The sequence below is a fragment of the Xyrauchen texanus genome, chromosome 39, assembly GCF_025860055.1.
Source record: "Xyrauchen texanus isolate HMW12.3.18 chromosome 39, RBS_HiC_50CHRs, whole genome shotgun sequence".
Lineage (NCBI taxonomy): Eukaryota > Metazoa > Chordata > Actinopteri > Cypriniformes > Catostomidae > Xyrauchen > Xyrauchen texanus.
The window spans coordinates 30,538,309-30,555,444 of record NC_068314.1 but is presented as its reverse complement, the minus strand read 5'-3'; the positions used below and the strand labels follow the sequence as shown (position 1 = coordinate 30,555,444).

The 17,136-nt window shown below is 37.6% G+C and overlaps 2 protein-coding genes across 2 annotated transcripts; both read right to left on the bottom strand.

Annotated features, from left to right (window-relative positions):
* Nucleotides 1–1,606: 1,606 nt before the first annotated feature.
* LOC127632979 (mitochondrial import inner membrane translocase subunit Tim17-A) lies at nt 1,607–9,226 on the bottom strand. The gene is made up of 6 exons (XM_052111835.1): nt 9,160–9,226; nt 5,645–5,744; nt 4,269–4,332; nt 3,001–3,129; nt 2,581–2,691; nt 1,607–2,461 (listed from the first exon to the last, which is right to left on the bottom strand). Exons 1-6 carry the CDS (start codon nt 9,183–9,185, stop codon nt 2,391–2,393), a joined length of 501 nt encoding a protein of 166 aa, XP_051967795.1. The 5' UTR covers nt 9,186–9,226; the 3' UTR covers nt 1,607–2,390.
* A 2,367-nt stretch (nt 9,227–11,593) lies between these two features.
* On the bottom strand, nt 11,594–15,422 carry lmod1b (leiomodin 1b (smooth muscle)). Its single transcript, XM_052111602.1, has 3 exons — nt 14,955–15,422; nt 12,456–14,177; nt 11,594–12,282 (listed from the first exon to the last, which is right to left on the bottom strand). Exons 1-3 carry the CDS (start codon nt 15,222–15,224, stop codon nt 12,256–12,258), a joined length of 2,019 nt encoding a protein of 672 aa, XP_051967562.1. The 5' UTR covers nt 15,225–15,422; the 3' UTR covers nt 11,594–12,255.
* Nucleotides 15,423–17,136: the final 1,714 nt, after the last annotated feature.

Genomic DNA, 17,136 nt, shown 5'->3' with positions numbered 1-17,136 from the left:
ATAGGAAAACACTTTCACTTTATTTGTGATGCAATACTTGAGGTGTCATCCAAATTTTACTCCAATCAAGACATCTTTTAAATAGAGAATTCCAATGAGTAGTAACAGCAAGTATATTTTTAGATTGAAGAAGGAACCCAAGAAAATATTATAACATCCAGAACTTGTGAAATCCTTGCCCTGCAACTTGATACAAGCAGTAAATTCTTCAACTGTTTGTAAAGAATTATTATTAATACACTCTAATAGCCTCAAAATTCCCTTGGCATGTAAAACCAAAAAATATTGGATAGGATCAACTGAAAAGTTATAAATATTAACAAATTCAGAATAATTGTATAAAACGCCATCCTTTTTGATAAACTGTTCAACCCAAATAATTCCCCTTTCAAAACAGTTATTTTTAACGTGAATGACAACAAGGCTGTGAGGGATAGCACGAACAGTAGTATAAGCAGTATAAGCTCCTAGACCACATCTGATTTCCCACAACTCATGTTGTCTGGAGTTCTTTGTATACTAAATGTACTTGGACAGATATTTCATCTATGTTTTGTCCGTGGAATGATCCAAAAACACTTTAAACTGCAACTGAAGAGATGGTTGGTCTATCCCTCACAGCCTCGTTGTCATTCCCAATCAAAGATGGTGCTAGCGAATGCAGTGGGTAGAGCCGTAAAGTGACACCTGTCGCAAAATTGCCGCGTATGCTCTTATAAAACATCAATTTATCGTAGTAAACTCCACACGTAGTTCAATCCAAAACTTTATACAGCACACAACACACATCCATTCAAAAAACTGCCTCAGTAAACAGCCCATAGAATGTCTACGCATGTGCAGCCTGCCAGGAACAAATGGAGGCATATTTTCCCGGTTTATCAAGAAAAACCGCCTATGCGTGCTCGAGTTGACTGACAGGTGATGTCTGTATCTAAAAGGTGATTACCACTTTTACCTGTAAGGCGGGACTTTCTTTTCTAAACCCGTTGGCCGTTATAATTTCTCCCATTCATTTGAATAGAAGTGGCCCGTCTCTACAAAACAGTCTCTGATATCATTTCACTGCGAAAAAAATAAGTTGTTTGATCACTAACGTTTTGTGGCTATACTTAAGTTTTGACACATTGAGTATTTTAACGTTTTAGTACTTGTCTCATTCATTTCTATTGCAAGTGCCTCACTGTAACATATTACTTATTTGTTTTACTCTAAATTCATTTGTAATCAACAGTATGCCACAAATGCTGTCTGTTGAGCTCAAATTTTATTGAACCTGGAATATTGCTTTAAGTGGGTAGTGTAATAGAAATCTTATTTTCACTTTCACATTGCTGAACTGACTCAGTTGTCCCTTTTCAACCAACAAATGCAATAAATGTGCCCTTTTAAATCTTATGTGTTTGGAACTCTCCTGGCCTGTCCTTCAATCCTGCCAGAGCGAATTACAGCCAAATCTAAATAAGTCTGCCCTTTTAAATATCCATTTTTGTAAATCTCCTGGCCTGTCCTTCAATCAACATTATAACATAATTTGTCAGTTGAGCTTAACTTGTATTGAACCCGGATCATTCCTTTAAAAATGACATTTTCTGGACAACAGACCTCCACAGAAGCAATAACAGTAGTTTATTTGCGATGCTTCTCAGCTCAATTTGGCTCACACAGCCAACAGAAGAGATGCTCGATTCTTTCCATTCATCTGGCTCCCTCTAACGCATCCTTTGCTGACAAACCTCCTATATTAACTGGAGAACAATACGTTCTCTTGAAACAAACAAGTTCTTCCTAGAAAATAAATAGCTACTTCTAAAAGTTAATTTTCACAGAATAAACTCTACAAGTGAAGGTTTAGCAAGGTGCCATCAGTTAAAAACTCCACTATGAATAAGATCTTGACGAAGCCCAGGAGAAAGTTTACATTAATTTCAAATATTCAGTTCACAGGCATATAATAAACTCTTCTGTACACGCACACAACGGTTATAACCCATTCACACAAACACTTTATACACACACTTTATACAGCCAATTGAAAGGGGCTCAACTTGAACAACCTAGCATGACCTAAACAGAATACCAACTGCTCATGTTATCAAATATTTCTTTTTTGTCAGCATCAAAATAAGGTCATACAGAGCAATCGGAGAAAGAAGAAATGAGGACACATTGATCAAAACAACCTTTAACTTAAATACGGTGACCCCGAGGTGAATGGCAAAGCTGAGAACAGCAAAAGGCATACTGGAGACAAATGCATGGACAGGAGTATTCTCTCTTCACAGTCATTCATGGTTGGTGGCATTTATGCATGCTCTGATGAAGTCCTCACTGTAACTTTTAACTTGAGTTCATGGAATAAGAAAAGGCCTTGAGTTTCAAAAGGCTTTTCATTGATACTGTCTATGGTCTCCAAATGAAGACGCAGGCATGGGAGCGGGCTCCTCTGCAAACTGTGGGCCTGTAGAGAAAACATGATGATAATTTAAAAAACGTCCTTGTGTTTTATACATGTTTAAGTCTGTCTGTGTATGTTATCCATGTTGGTCAATATGACAAACCATATCTTGACACACTTACCAGTTGGGAATTGTGATGAGGCAAACCTTGTGAGCAGAATTCCTGCACCTTCTATTAATGCAAGCAGTATACCTCCCATTGCTGCAGAGCCAACCATGGCCACAGGCCCATCTGTGATGAAACAGAGTTGATTAATACCACAAACACAGTATAAATCAAATACAGGCCATCCTTTAAAAAAAAACAAAAGACAGATTAATTTCTTTGCCACAGAGATAATCCTAAAAGGTTGCAATTTTATTAATATCCATGGCCAATTAATTTCCAGTTTTAAAATTCCCTGATGTTTCCAGGATTTCCATGACTGCAGATGCACTTTGAATCCTCATAAAATGGCACTGCATTTGCACCTAGCTCAACTGATGCATAAATAGATTACTCACACTGCATCATCGTTATCCACTAATTTTTGGAACTTACTTCTTGCTGCTAAAATCGCTCCTGTCATGGCTCCACTTGTGATTGAGTTCCAGGGGTCCTCTTTGCCCCTCACCTTCACCAGCCCACAGTCAATCATGGAGAAGAGCCCACCCCACACAGCAAAACTCCCTAATCACACAAAAAAGTTTGTTGTTTTTAAGTATTGTAAAGCAAATGCATATATGCATGGATTATAAGCAAGCAGCCAAGAGACGTGATGTTGGCTAGTGGTCAACTATTGTATTCTTTTTTTAATGGCTGACATCAATATCTTAAGAGCAGTGAATCTGCTGGCTGATGCCGATATATACAACTTAATAATAGCAAATAATACACAAAATTGCTGAATTTAAAGGAACAATTCACCCAAAAAGGAAAATTCTCTCATTTACACACTCTCATGCCATCCTAGATGTGTACAACTTATCTTTCGACTGCTGAACACAAGCAACTATTTTGGAGAATATCCCAGCTCTGAAAGTCCATACAATGCAAGTGAATGGTGGCCAAAACTTTGAAGCTACAAAAAGCACATAAAGGTAGCATAAATGTAATGCATAAGACTCCAAGTAATCTGAAGCAATCCAATTGATTTTGGGTGAGAACAGACCAACAAAAAAAAAAACCCTACTTTTTCACTAGAAATCTTCTGCAGATCATAGTTTATAGCTCGATTACACTTCCTTGCATCATCTAGCAAAAGTGTGATCAAGCTTGAAATTATGATTATGCCTATAGACTGCAATGGTAATAGTACTGGTACAGTGAAAAAGGAGTAATACTTTGGTCTGTACTCACCCAAAACCAATTAGCTCCATTTAGAAGACATGGATTAAACCACTGGCCTGATATGGATTACTTTTATGCTGTCTTTAAGTGCTTTATGGAGCTTAAAATTTCGGTCACCACTCACTTGCATTGTATGGACCTACAGAGCTGAGATATTCTACTTAAAAACTTAATTTGTCTTCTGCAGAAGAAAAAGTTGGGATGGCATGAGGGCAAGTAAAGAGAATTTCCATTTTTGGATGAAGTATTCATTTAAATAATTTGTGCTTATTTGACACAATATTTACTTAAATTCACACCAAAAAATTATTGAAAATGTGACACTTATATATGTAACTTTACAGAGTAAATTCTGCTCATAAATTTCTGTCCCCTACTACCTTTTATTTTAATTTGTCATTGTTCCTTTATGTACAATTACACTCAACATCTCTTCTCATGTCTTTTGTGGCAAATCATCTTTGAAATTTGTACTGTACCTCCAAGTTGTGGAGCCCTTGTCCTTATGGCTGTCAAACTTCCCCTTAGTCTGTGATTCATTCCCTAAAGAGATGAAAAACATTTAATTATGTCTCTGTGCTGACACACACACACGCGCACGTTTTTAAATAATTGTGGGGACTACATAGACCTCCATGCATTTTATAGAATTTATACAGATCTAACAATAATTTCTATCCCCTAAACCTAACCATCACAGAAAACTTTTAGCATTTCTACATTTTCAAGAAAACATCGTTTAATATGATTAATAAGCCATTTCCCTTGTGGGGGTCCTCATCTCAGTTTTTCTCATCTCAGTTTTTACTATCCTTGTGCTACAATGTAGCATAGACCTGTACACCAGTGGCGGCTGCTGGTCTTTCAAAGAGGGGAAGCTCATTTTCGGCCTACATTATAAACTTATTTACCCTATTTTTTGCACTAAATCAATCTTAGGTGTTGATCTGCCCTGCTGTTTAATTCAAATTTTTTCCTCGTAAGGAAGACTTTCAAATGGCTTCGCCAAAATCAGGTCGACAATATTAGCACCGTCTGCCATCGTGCGCAGTTTCACCCGTACGACGCTAGCCTAGCCTACTGTATGAATGAATGAACGAACGAACGAACAAATGAACGCTCTAAAACAAAATATATTAAACTTGGTAAAACTGAAACAAGGAATGTGGTGTATAATTGTGTGAAATGTATTATGCAAATTGACTAGCAATTTCGCCAAACAAATATAAAGAAATAGGTTGCAGCAGTTTGTCTTTCTTTGGGACTGAGCGTGAAATAGCTTCAGTGACTTCTTATAGTACAGATTTGCTGTCAATCAAAAGGAGATGCAGTCTTTCGACAGATCCTCCAATCATCACGCGGAAGCCCGGAGTCTGGGCCAGCCCACTCCTCATTCACCCCCAGAGACGCTGAGCGTCCGTGGGCGGGACATAATTGCAGCATTTATCCAATGACCGTCTATTTTCGAGCACTGAAAAAACTGTTCAGAGCAGCCCCATTGAAGTCAATGGACGCTCGGCTTCAACAGGGAAATGCACTGACGCTACGGGAATGTATGAGAAGTAAATCGAGTCAGCCGACCTGCTATATGTAATGTAGCTGATTCTGAACGAACTCGTCTTCGAGATGAACGTGTTCTAACGCATTTTTAGTCAATAAATTGTTTACACAATAGTACATATTTGACCATTATTTTTTTGACATTATAGGGGAAGCTGAGCTTCCCTTGCAGTCTTAAAGAAATCCCCACTGCTGTACACACACCCCAATGGCATCTGTACTACAGGCAGTTAAACTGTATGTCACATTAAGACTGCTAGAAATTACTGTATCTGCAGACTAGATCATTACTCACAACTGGAGAGTTTCTAAAGCCTTTGACGGCCTGAAAGATCCCTCCACCAATGGCCCCCATAGTGAAGGCGCCCCCACAGTCATCCACTATCCTCCAGGGGCTGCAAAACAAAAGTACTGATCATGATGATGATAATGACACTAATTGTACATGCTGTTCAATTCTCCTAGTAATGATACAACCCTTAACATAAGGTACTGCAGTGATACCATGGTACAGTGTAGAGGTGGGTAAAAATATCGATATGTTAAAGTATCGTGATATTTTTCCTCGTTATATTCTATCGATATTTGCACGATATAAAAAATGTTCCACATTAAAAGGTGCAGTTATCATGCTTTACACATAATCACCCTCCCTAACTAAAATATACCACAATTTTAAAGTAGTAACGTTAACTGAGGAATTCTGACAAAAATGTTAGTATAATACAAAATAAATTATATTTTTGTGCATTGAAACTGTGTTGCAATAAATAATGTTTTTTAAAGTCTTTAGGCTACTGTTGTATTCACAAATATTATAATAAATGTTTTAGAAAGACTAGATACATTAACCTAACCACAGAAATAAGGAGCCATTATGGTCTTATATGCTTATGGCTTTGCATTGTACATAGATATTAGGAAATAAACTGGCTTTATCTTGCAAACTTGCACTTTTATATTAATTTAACAATGCATTTGGTGGAGAGTCTGGGTAGCTCAGTGAGAATTGATGCTGACTATGCTGACTATCACTCATCAGTTCGAATCCAGGGTGTGCTGAGTGGCTCCAGCCAGGTCTCTTAAGCAAACAAATTGGCCCAGTTGCTAAGGAGGAACCTTCTCATGGTAAGTTGTGCATGGATCGTGGAGAGTAGCATGAGTCTCCACATGCTGTGAGTCTCTGCTGTGTCATGCACAATGAGCCACATGATGAGTTGTGCGGATTGACTGTACTCCGCCATCCGTATTGAGGTGAGTAACTGCGCCACCACGTAGTAGGCATTCCAAATTGGGAGAAAAAACAAACAAACAATGTATTTGGAAACAATTCTCTGAAGTCCAATGAAGACGAATTAGAAAACATTGAGTGAAATATCGCAATATCGTTTTGAATCGCACTACATCAAAAATAAAGAATTGCAATAATATCGTATTGTGACCTAAATATCGACATTATATTGTAATCACCAGTTACCTTGGGATTCCTACCCCTAGTACAGTGATGCCATCACATGGTAATATCATGATACTTTAGTTTCTCCCAGATCCTCATGGATCTTTAGTTGATCCATGAGATTATTGTGTGTAATATCTAAAGGTTGATTTTGAGGCAATTTTATATATAAAAAAAATTTTAAATGTTGCTAATTTATGTAGCTAAGGAAAAGCCCTGAAATTATTTTAAATGACATTTATTTTGAGATAAATACATATTTGCTATTTTTAGTTTTGCTCAAATAATAAAAATAAATAAATGTAAGGAAACATGTTGCATTAAGACCCCCATAAAACACATAATTCTTCTTAAGTGTGGGGGGAACGCCAAATGGTGAACCCTTTTCTGAAGTAGTTACTTTGAACAAGCATTATCTTAATTTGTTACTAAAAAAGCATCTTGAAGTCTCAAAAAGATTTGCATTAGTTAGCAAATTGTGCCCTATTACTCTAATTCCATTATCTACATTACATCACTATAACCCCTTTGGCACCTTTTTTTTTTTTTTTTTAAATAACCCGCTGTTATTATGTATTTTCACAAATGATGTTGATCTATCAATATTCAATAAAAAGACATCTATTTTTTTTAGATCTTGATACATTTTGCAAATTGTCTTTAAGGTGTAGCCTTTATAACATGAACTGAATTATTACCATAGTTATGTACTAAGATATATATATATATATACACACACACACACACTGCTATGGATAAAATTTACATTTTTGCTACAATGATGCAGTGTTTTCAGACCTCAAATAATGCAAAGTAGTACCAGTCTTTCACATTGCTGTTGGGTGACATTATGCCACTCCTGGTGCAAAAATTTAAGCAGCTCAGCTTTGTTTGATGGATTGTGACCATCCATCTTCCTCTTGATCACATTCCAGAGGATTTCAATGGGGTTCAGGTCTGATCCCCCACCAGGTTGTTTAATGACAAATTGTTAAAGGAGACCTGGAGAGGCCTTCAAGCCACAGTGTCTCGCACCCACTGTGAAATTTGGTGGAGGATCTGTGATGACCTGGAGGTGCTTCAGCAAGGCTGGAATCGGGCAGATTCATCTTTGTGAAGGACACACATGAATCAATCCACGTACAAGGCTATCCTGGAAGAAAACTCACTTCCTTCTGCTCTGACAATGTTCCCCAACTCTGAGGATTAGTTTTTCCCAACAGGACAATGCTCAGCCAGGTCAAGGTGTGGATGGAGGACCACCGGATCAAGACACTGTCATGGCCAGCACAATCTCTAGACATGAACCCCATTGAAAACCTCTGAAATGTGATCAAGAGGAAGATGGATGGCCACAAGCCATCAAACAAAACCAAGCTGCTTGAATTTTTGTGCCAGGAGTGGCATAAAGTCACCCAACAGCAATGTGAAACACTGGTAGAAAACATGCAAGACACATGAAAGCTGTGATTGAAAATTAGGGTTATTCAAGCAAATATTGATTTCTGAACTCTTCTCAAGTTAAAACATTAGTATTGTCTTGTTTAAAAATGAATATGAACTTGATTTCTTTGCATTATTTGAGGTCTGAAAACGTTGTATCTTTTTTGTTATTTTGACCAGATGTCATTTTCTGCAAATAAATGCTCTAAATGACTAGATACGTACTATATAGAATAAAACATACAAATTAATTTTACTCAAACACATACCTATACTTAGTAAATCCAGAGAAACTGACATTTTGCAGTGGTCTCTTAATTTTTTTCCATAGCCCCACACACACACACACACACACACACACACACACACACACACACACACACACACACACACACACACACACACACACACACGGTAATACTATGTTAGTTTGGGATGGAAATACTTTCCTGTGAAGTAGCCAATTCTGTTCTTTAACACACAAAAAACGAGTTAGATAAACGAATCAGGTTTATAAGCATATTTGAGCATTTCTCTAGCGGTGAATTTGTTCTCACTAATTGCTGTTTACTAGCCATACTAATCACATGATAAGAAATAGACTAATTAATTAGTTCTAGTCATCGAAGCATTACAGATGTACAATAAACACAAAACCAACAGATCACGAATGCCGACAGAACAAGGTCATGTGCTGGTGTGACAGCATGAAACCTCCACTGAAGGACATCGTGTTGGTAAGCATGCATCAAACCAAATATTTGGCAAACATTTGTGCGTCAAACACTTTGACAACGACTCGTATCGCATGAATAAATAAAGGAAATTATAAACATTTAGTCAACTTGGGAAAAAAAATACATGTTCAAAATGTAAGGGAAAAAATCAGTTCGTATAGCCTGGCTGCTTACCACGGTTCCCTCGCGTACTCCTCCATTTTGTTCTTTTCCTGTTCCCGGTGACGTAATCAGAACGTGTTGCTTCTGCGCATGACTTCAGGTTGTTCGTGTGTTCTTTTGAGTGTAGATGTTCCACTACTGGCAGAATAGTTGATTGTCGCACAGAAATGTAAAATGCAAAGCACTACCCACCCATCAACAACAGTGTTGTAAAAAGTAGTGAGAAATTAAAGCCTACTTTAGGTATAGTAGCTTAGCTTTTGAAATAGACTTTTAGAATGAAGCAACATTATATTTTCTCATCTAAGTAACTTGAAAACACAAACTGTCCAACGCAACAAGATTAATCTTGATTTTTTTTTTGATGTAAATGGTCTAGGGTACAACAAGTTATTAACTAAAACAAATGTCTTGATGCTTAATCTTTTTATATTTATCCAACTCTTCTGCCATACATTCCCTTGCATCTGTATATAACAGATTTGTATATTACACACACACACACACACACATCTATATATGTGTCTTATTGTGTATTTCCATATAAACTTGTATTTTCTATTCACTTTTTTTATGATTATTATCTGTCTTGTTGCTGTATTGTTTGTGCACTGGAAGCTTCTGTCACCCAGACAAATTCCTTGTATGTGTAAGCAATAAAGCTAATTATGATTCTGGTTCTTCTGAAACTGTAAAACGTTGACACTGTATTATAGTTGTTTAAAAGTAGCTACAATGTAAACACTAATGATTAACTTAAATAAAATAAAAATTGTTGAATCAACTTATTTTTATTTTGTACTATTCTTACTACTAGTTTTAATAAGTTACTGTTACTCTCTAAACCCTAAAATTGTCATTAATCAAAAAAACTATCAACTGGTCCTAAATAAACAGGACTTGAAATGTTACACATGGAATCAATTATAGCCTATGTTTGGTCAAGACAAAGGTACTTATGGAGAAATATTATAATTGTTATTAAAAATGTATATAGTTTTAATTCTTATGTCTATTGTTGTTGTTTTGTTGTAGGTGGCTGATAATTTGTCTCCATATTTCTGTACTCAATTGTTGTTTACAAAAGTGCTAATTTATTTGCACTCGGAAGTATTGAGAATCAAATGTGCTATATGTATGAGACGTGCTATAACTCAATTTAAATAATTACATTAAAAGAATGTAACTTTAATCACATGAGTTAAAGGTGCACTCTGTAACTATTTGCTCGTGTCATCTTGGACTTACAGTGACACCTAGTGGTGTGGATGCGGAATCATTAAAAATCTAAAGTTTTCAGTTACATATACCATTGTAGAAATTCACAATCAGCCATGATTAATGTAATACATAAGTGAAAGTGTCCAATAACAAGATGGTTACTGAGATTAAGCAAGTAGTATTCAGATCTTCATGTGATTCTAAAATGACAGCCCCCATGAGGGGAGGCGCCCTTGCCTCATGTAGAATATAACAGGTTACTGATATGCCTAGAGTCCTTATCTCATGTGAGCGGCCATGCTTTTTTACATGTTTTAAAGTTACAATTTATTTCTTTAGGAGTAAAACCTTTTTAAAGGGGGAAAATTACTGAGTGCATCTTTAAGTTTACTTGTTAACTGTACTTAAAACACATAAAACCGTCTGTCTCTCTCTCTCTCTCTCTCTCTCTCTCTCTCTCTCTCTCTCTCTCTCTCTCCCTCTCCTGCCTTATGTGTTTTCTAGAGCCATAGCTCTAAGTCAGACAGCCTGTTGGCTATGTTCCCATTATTAGAAAGGGGAAAAGAATGAGCCTGCATTGAAAAATTACCAAATATAGAAATTTCACAAGCACAGAGGGTTAGTCATCAAAATATAAACAAACTACAAACTTGCTTTGATTCCAATCAACTTTCAGACTCCGAAGGATAAGTCCATTTCAAAAGTACTCAGACCATTAGCAACTGGCTTTAGTGAAGCATGGTGCTTATATCCAACTAGTAATCTAAGAGTTTGCAATACAAGCATCTGCCACTTATCAGAAGATTATACTTGGGACCAGGCGTCGAAACACAATCAAGTACAACCTGTTGCTCTCCCTAAAGATCAGGATGCCCCCAGTTTACATTGCGCTTGATACTGCTTTTTAGCATAACAGTCTTTTGAAAGATTCACTAGCTGTGCTCTTAAAAAAAAGAGAGAGAGATTGTATTTATACAAGCATGAGAATTGTCTTCGAAGAATGTGAGGTATTTCAAACTATTGGTGAAGAGATTACTTCTGTTCTCAAAGGTAAAACGTAATTACATAAAATATTGTTGTTGAAAATGTTTAAAGGAAAACTTTTTTCAAGATTAAAGTTTAAAAAAAATATTGTATCTTTATGCACGAACATCCAGCCCTTTCCCCTAAGTGCTATAATTCGTAAACATCCTGTTCTCTTTCATAAAGACACACCCTTTCAAGATATAAGGAATAAAATAATCTCTACTTTACAATACTTTTATTTATATAATTTGGGGATTTTTAAAATTAGAATTCCCTCTTTATTCCCTGATCAGCAAATGCTTTTGATATAGATATTCCCAAACCCAAAATAACAAGATAAAATCCAGGAGATTGCTTTTTTCTCACATTAGTAAATGCAGTCAGCAATGAGAATTTCCAATTCAGCTGCAGAAACAAAGCAAGCAAACATCTTCTACACATTTAAATTGTTCCAAACACACACACACACACACACACACACACACACACACACACACACACACACACACACACACATATAAAACTATAATTTGAAATTATTCATTTAGTGCAAATGACAAGCAAGGAATCAACTCTGCAGTACCACAGGCCATTTAAGCCTCTGAGCATCCTTGACTGCACCATGCTTCCATTATTTTCTACAGTCCAGTGTATTTTGTACAAAGACTCCTGGGCAGAAGCTGCGCATTCAATGGAAGATCACCATATACGAGTCCCTGCCCGTCTTTCATACGATAGGGCAGCAGTAAGACTCCTTTTGGAAGATTCTGAGCGTTGATCTTCTCAAGGTCTGTGAGATGTCTGTCGTTTAATTCCTGTCCTTTTTCTCCATCCACATTAATCTCTCTCTGCACGGCCTGCTTATTGCAAAAGTTTAGGTACTGCAACCTGTACAAAAAAAAAAAAAGTTAATGCCAGTACTCATAACATACTCTCAGGATATGAGGATTTTATTTAAACATCTGTGTATAAAGAATATACAGTATGCATTTGGCAAAACTGAAATAACTAAATAAAAATAAATTGTTCTAAATAAAAAAATACATTGAAACTCTTATTACCTTTTTCAGCTGTTTGAGATTGCTGCCCCGAATGGATGCTAGAAGTTGATCCCTTGAGTTTTGATTTCCTCCTCTTCCTCCAGTCCTATCTTCAAGCTTCCTTTTTGATATAGGCGTCAGTAAGTTCTTCAAGAAGTCTCCATCTAGCATTGGAGGTGGAGGTGGTGGGGGACCTCCTGGTGGTGGCGGGGGTGGTGGTCCACCACCAGTTCCACTGCCCCCTTTCTTATGTGTCAACTTAGGGGACGGGGCAGGTGATGGTATGGGAGATGGATGAGGAGATGGCTTGGGAGAGGCTCTGGGAGAACCTTTACCAAAGCCAGTTTTTGGAACTTCTAATGAAGATTTCTTGTCTCCAGTGCCTTGGGCTTGAGCCTGCTTCTGTTCCTGCAGCCGCTTTTGCCGTTGGCGGTCCATGTTGCGACTGAGAATATTAGTCATGGTCATACGAGGGCCAGCTAGCTCAAAATGGTAGCCTAGTTTCAGAAGAGTTGTGTTCTCTTTCAAAACTTTGGTCATCTCCATCTCAGACTTACCTCCACAGATGTGCCGCTGGTTGTGGAAGCGTAGCTCAGTGAGTGTGGAGTTGTGCTGGAGGGCGTAGATTAGAGCCATGATGCCTTTACTGGTAAGAAGATTGGAGTCCATATTGATGCTTGTGATGCTTTTGTTACTGCGTAAAGTCTCGGCAATAGCATAAGCCACATGGTCATCGGCACGGCAGTTAGCCAAAGAAAACGTTTTGATGTGTGTGTTATCTTTCAAGGCCTCGGCAAACTGAACTAGCGTTTTGGTTTTTATGACCTCAGAGTTGTTTAAATTAAGTTCAGTCATCCCTGGATCATTGCGTAAAACTCTCTCCAAATCTTCATCGAACATGCTTGCTGACTCTTCCTCCTCTTCGCTCTTACTTTTTGAAACGTTGTCTGATATGCAGTTTCCAATCTTCTCCTCGATGGATTCATGAACTTCATTTGCAATCTCATTGTGTTCCTTAACATCCCCTCCTCCCTTCATCTTCATGTTTTCTCCTCTCCTTTGTGCCTTTTCCGGCTCTGGGCCCTCTTTCTCGCTTTCATTTGACTTTATTACTTGTTTTACATCCTCATCCTTCTTCTCTTCTTTCAAATTATTGTCCTCTGTCTTGTTTTCTACAGCCTGATTTTGCTTTTCCTCTAACCTGGAAGTATAGCTTTTCGTCTTGTTCTCCTCTCTCTTCCTAATCTCTTCCTTTCTCTCCCTGTCCTTCTCCTCTTTCTCCCGTATCCTAGAGATCATCTCCTTTGTTCTGCTTTCTCCAGATTGGCTTTTACGACTGTCTTCTTTTCTGTTTTTTTCTTTAGTATCCTCATTTTTATCTTGAAGCTTGGATATTAATTCTTTGGTTTTGCTGATGCTGCTACTTTCCCTGGCCTCTTTTCTATCCTTGAGTTTACTCCAATCATTTTGTTCTTTTTCCTGCACCTCTCCTTTCCTCTCACTCTCCTCGTCCTTTTTTGAAAAGGGAGATGGGCCGGCTTTGTCAAATTTAGACCCCTCTGTGAGTCTGCGTTTTCTGTCTTCCATTCTGCTGTCACTTTTCAGGCAGGAAGAGGAGGTGGTAATGCTGCTTTGTCTCTGAAGTCCTCCATCTCTGCCGTCAGACCAGGAGATATTTTTCTCTTGGCTTAGGCCCATTTTACGCAGGTACTCTTGCTTCCGACTCTCCTTCTTGGGCTCTCCCTAAGGATAAGACAAACTCATAACTCACACACGCAATGGCCTGCTTCCCTATGAATTGCAATTTTTAGGGTCATATTTGAAAGTTATATATGGGGGTGGAAGAACTACATATCAACACTAAAATGTTCAATTCTCAGTCATTCACCACTTTGACACTGACTGTTATACAAACGGTGTATGTAGTGCATGCACAATGAATGTTTACATTGTGCATTCTAGAGCCAGTTGTTTCACAGTGGAGTGTAAACTTGCACAGTGGCTAAGTGTTTGATTTGTGAGCCACACCGTTTTGCAGTGGAAAGCCCAGCCTCGGCTGACTTATCCTTAAAAGGCAGGGAGCAAAGGAGCAATCAGCCAAGGATTTCCAACAGAGCCATTTAACATCTGCAGATACTCTATGGATGCTTAAGAGTAATTTTAGCTCCTTCTCTTTGAAAAGAAAAATCTATAATCCAAAACTACCCCCACAGAAAAGGCCACAGAACTTTTGTCTACATCTAATGCCACTCTGGACGTTTCTACGTAAATGGAAATAAATATTGTCATAGCCATCCATCACCCCTTCCACTGCATCATTTGTAGCCTAAAAGTTGTGTATTAAGTGTAAAAAAATGTTAATATCCCTTTAACCTGTTAATATCCCAGGACTAGGATATATATATATATATATATATATATATATATATATATATATATATATATATATATATATATATATATATAATATAGCATTATTAAACAATTATCAAATTATTAAACATTAAATATTTTTCATACCTCGGTGGACAGGTTTCTATGAAAGCAGCCTCTGAAATCATCAGCCTGGCTGCCCAAGTGAGAATCCTTTTTAACAGGTGCAGTTGGTTTTAAATCTGTTTGGTCTATAATGACTATTTCACTCGGATCTGGGTCTGGAACGACCAAAACCTCTTTCTGCAACTCCTCCATTTCTTCGGGAGACAGGTTCGACAGTAAATTGTCGAGGTCCGGGTCTTCGCTCACCTGTCGCCCGGTTTTAGTGAGTCCCCTCACCTTCCTTCTGGACATAGTTGCGTTACACAAAATATCCTTGAGTTTGACCCAGACTTCTGTTCAATTTACTGAAGATATCTGTATGTTTTCCCACTTCTTTCAATTTTGGAAAAAATCCATTAAATAACTGAAGAGTAAAAGAAGAAGAGTAAAAAAGTCCTGTATGTGAAAGAAACTTGAAAGCAGCGGCTTGAGACGAGATGGACTATCATCCCAAGTTTGTGGTGCTTAGACATTCCTTGAAATCCACTGCGAAAGCATGCCCATATTTAGATGGGGATACAAAGTCCTTTAAAGGCAATTGGGAAGGCTATGGTTTACTGAAACTCAAAAGCATCCCAGAAACAAACTGTTACTTACTATTTGTCACCAAGGAAATCAGGGCTCTTAGAGCACTGACAGATTGTCTTCTGTGATAGTGTTATACTGTAATAGATGTAGGTTAGAACAACTAGAACTTGAAATAAATCATTTCTGGGTAAATCAGAGTTCATTTTTTTTATATTGGTTTATTACAGTTTTTCCTCAATCGATTTGGCACATTTATTGAAACAAACTTACAACTGTCAAAACTCAAAGTACAATCCTCACATCACGTGGTACATTCAGCACACCAATCTGTGACCTGCAAAAGGTGATTACTCAAAAGAATTAACTCAAGGCAGCTGAATAGTATTTATGTCAAAAAGTCATGGCACACAATATACGTTCAACAAAACATTTATTCAAACATTTATCATTGTATGTACACACTTATATAATACAACAGCAAAATTCATGAACCAAAATTTGTGCAAGAAATATAAAATATGCTGCAAGTTCATCAACCTCATGGGTCTTCCAATCTCTCCTCTTTGTTTGGCCACAACATTTAATCTAATATCACACCTGATATCCTCACTTGCAATGCAACGAAGGAAAACATCTTTTGTCATGACACAGCCACCCCCTACAACAATCTGCAGTGATATCCTCACAACCAGCATCCATTGCACCCAGTAAGGACAACAGGCTGTGAGGATGGTGTTCATAGACCTTCCATATCCATGCAGAAAATAACTACTCAATGGGATTTAGGAATGGGGAGTATGGTGGGAGAAACTCTGTCAAAAAACATGGGTGAGCAACAAAACATTCCCTGACTGTATTTGAACGATGGAAACTCGTTTCTTACTAACCCCCTCTCGTTCTCAGAAATGAGATCTCTGTAAAGAGTTTCCAGGAAACGGAGGAGAATTTGTGTGTTATAGGGCCCAATGATGGGAATGTGGCCGAGTACACCATTCCCACATATGGCAGCACACATTTTAATGTTCCCTCCACACTGGCCTGGCACATCAACAGTGGCTCAGTTACCAATAATATTACAGCCACGTCTCTTGACTTTAGTTAAGTTGAATCCTGCCTCATCATACACAAAAATGTGTGGGGATTCATCAGCCTCCAGCTCCATCACTCTATAAAAGGCATTAAAGCAATTTAGGAAATAATTGATATTGTATATCATACAGTTAGACATATCCCACTTTGTGTAAAATATTCTGCATATACAGGTAGTACTTGTAAATACTGAAAGATAAGGAGATTACAGCACTGTGGAGTTTACAATGATGAATCTTACCAGTACATACTGGTACCTCAGCTCCTTCACTCTCTCACCATTCCTCTCAAAAGGTACATTGTAGAGTTGCTTCATTGCAATCTGATTTCTCTTCAGCAATCTCTCAATTGTGGAGAGGCTGACGGTGTTGACATTTTGAAAGATGCCATCATCTTGTATGACTGCACTTTGAATATTTTTTAGTCTAATAGCATTGTTTGCTACGATCACATTACACATTTTAAGTTCTTGTTGAGCAGTGAATCTTCTGAAATGGAAACTTAGGTAGGGCAGATGCTTAATCCTAGACTGACTTTACTGTACTGT

Bases quoted from the DNA above. Each gene is read 5' to 3' on its own strand.
- LOC127632979 (XM_052111835.1), bottom strand. From the start codon at position 9,185: ATGGAGGAGTACGCGAGGGAACCGTG. The intron at 2,692-3,000 runs GTAAGTTCCAAA...GTTTCATCACAG, and splicing joins AGCGATTTTAGCAGCAAGAA to ATGGGCCTGTGGCCATGGTT. The intron at 2,462-2,580 runs GTAAGTGTGTCA...TTTTCTCTACAG, and splicing joins CTCATCACAATTCCCAACTG to GCCCACAGTTTGCAGAGGAG.
- lmod1b (XM_052111602.1), bottom strand. From the start codon at position 15,224: ATGTCCAGAAGGAAGGTGAGGGGACTCACTAAAACCGGGCGACAGGTG. The intron at 14,178-14,954 runs GTATGAAAAATA...TCTTATCCTTAG, and splicing joins ATAGAAACCTGTCCACCGAG to GGAGAGCCCAAGAAGGAGAG. The intron at 12,283-12,455 runs GTAATAAGAGTT...TTTTTTGTACAG, and splicing joins ATCTCAAACAGCTGAAAAAG to GTTGCAGTACCTAAACTTTT.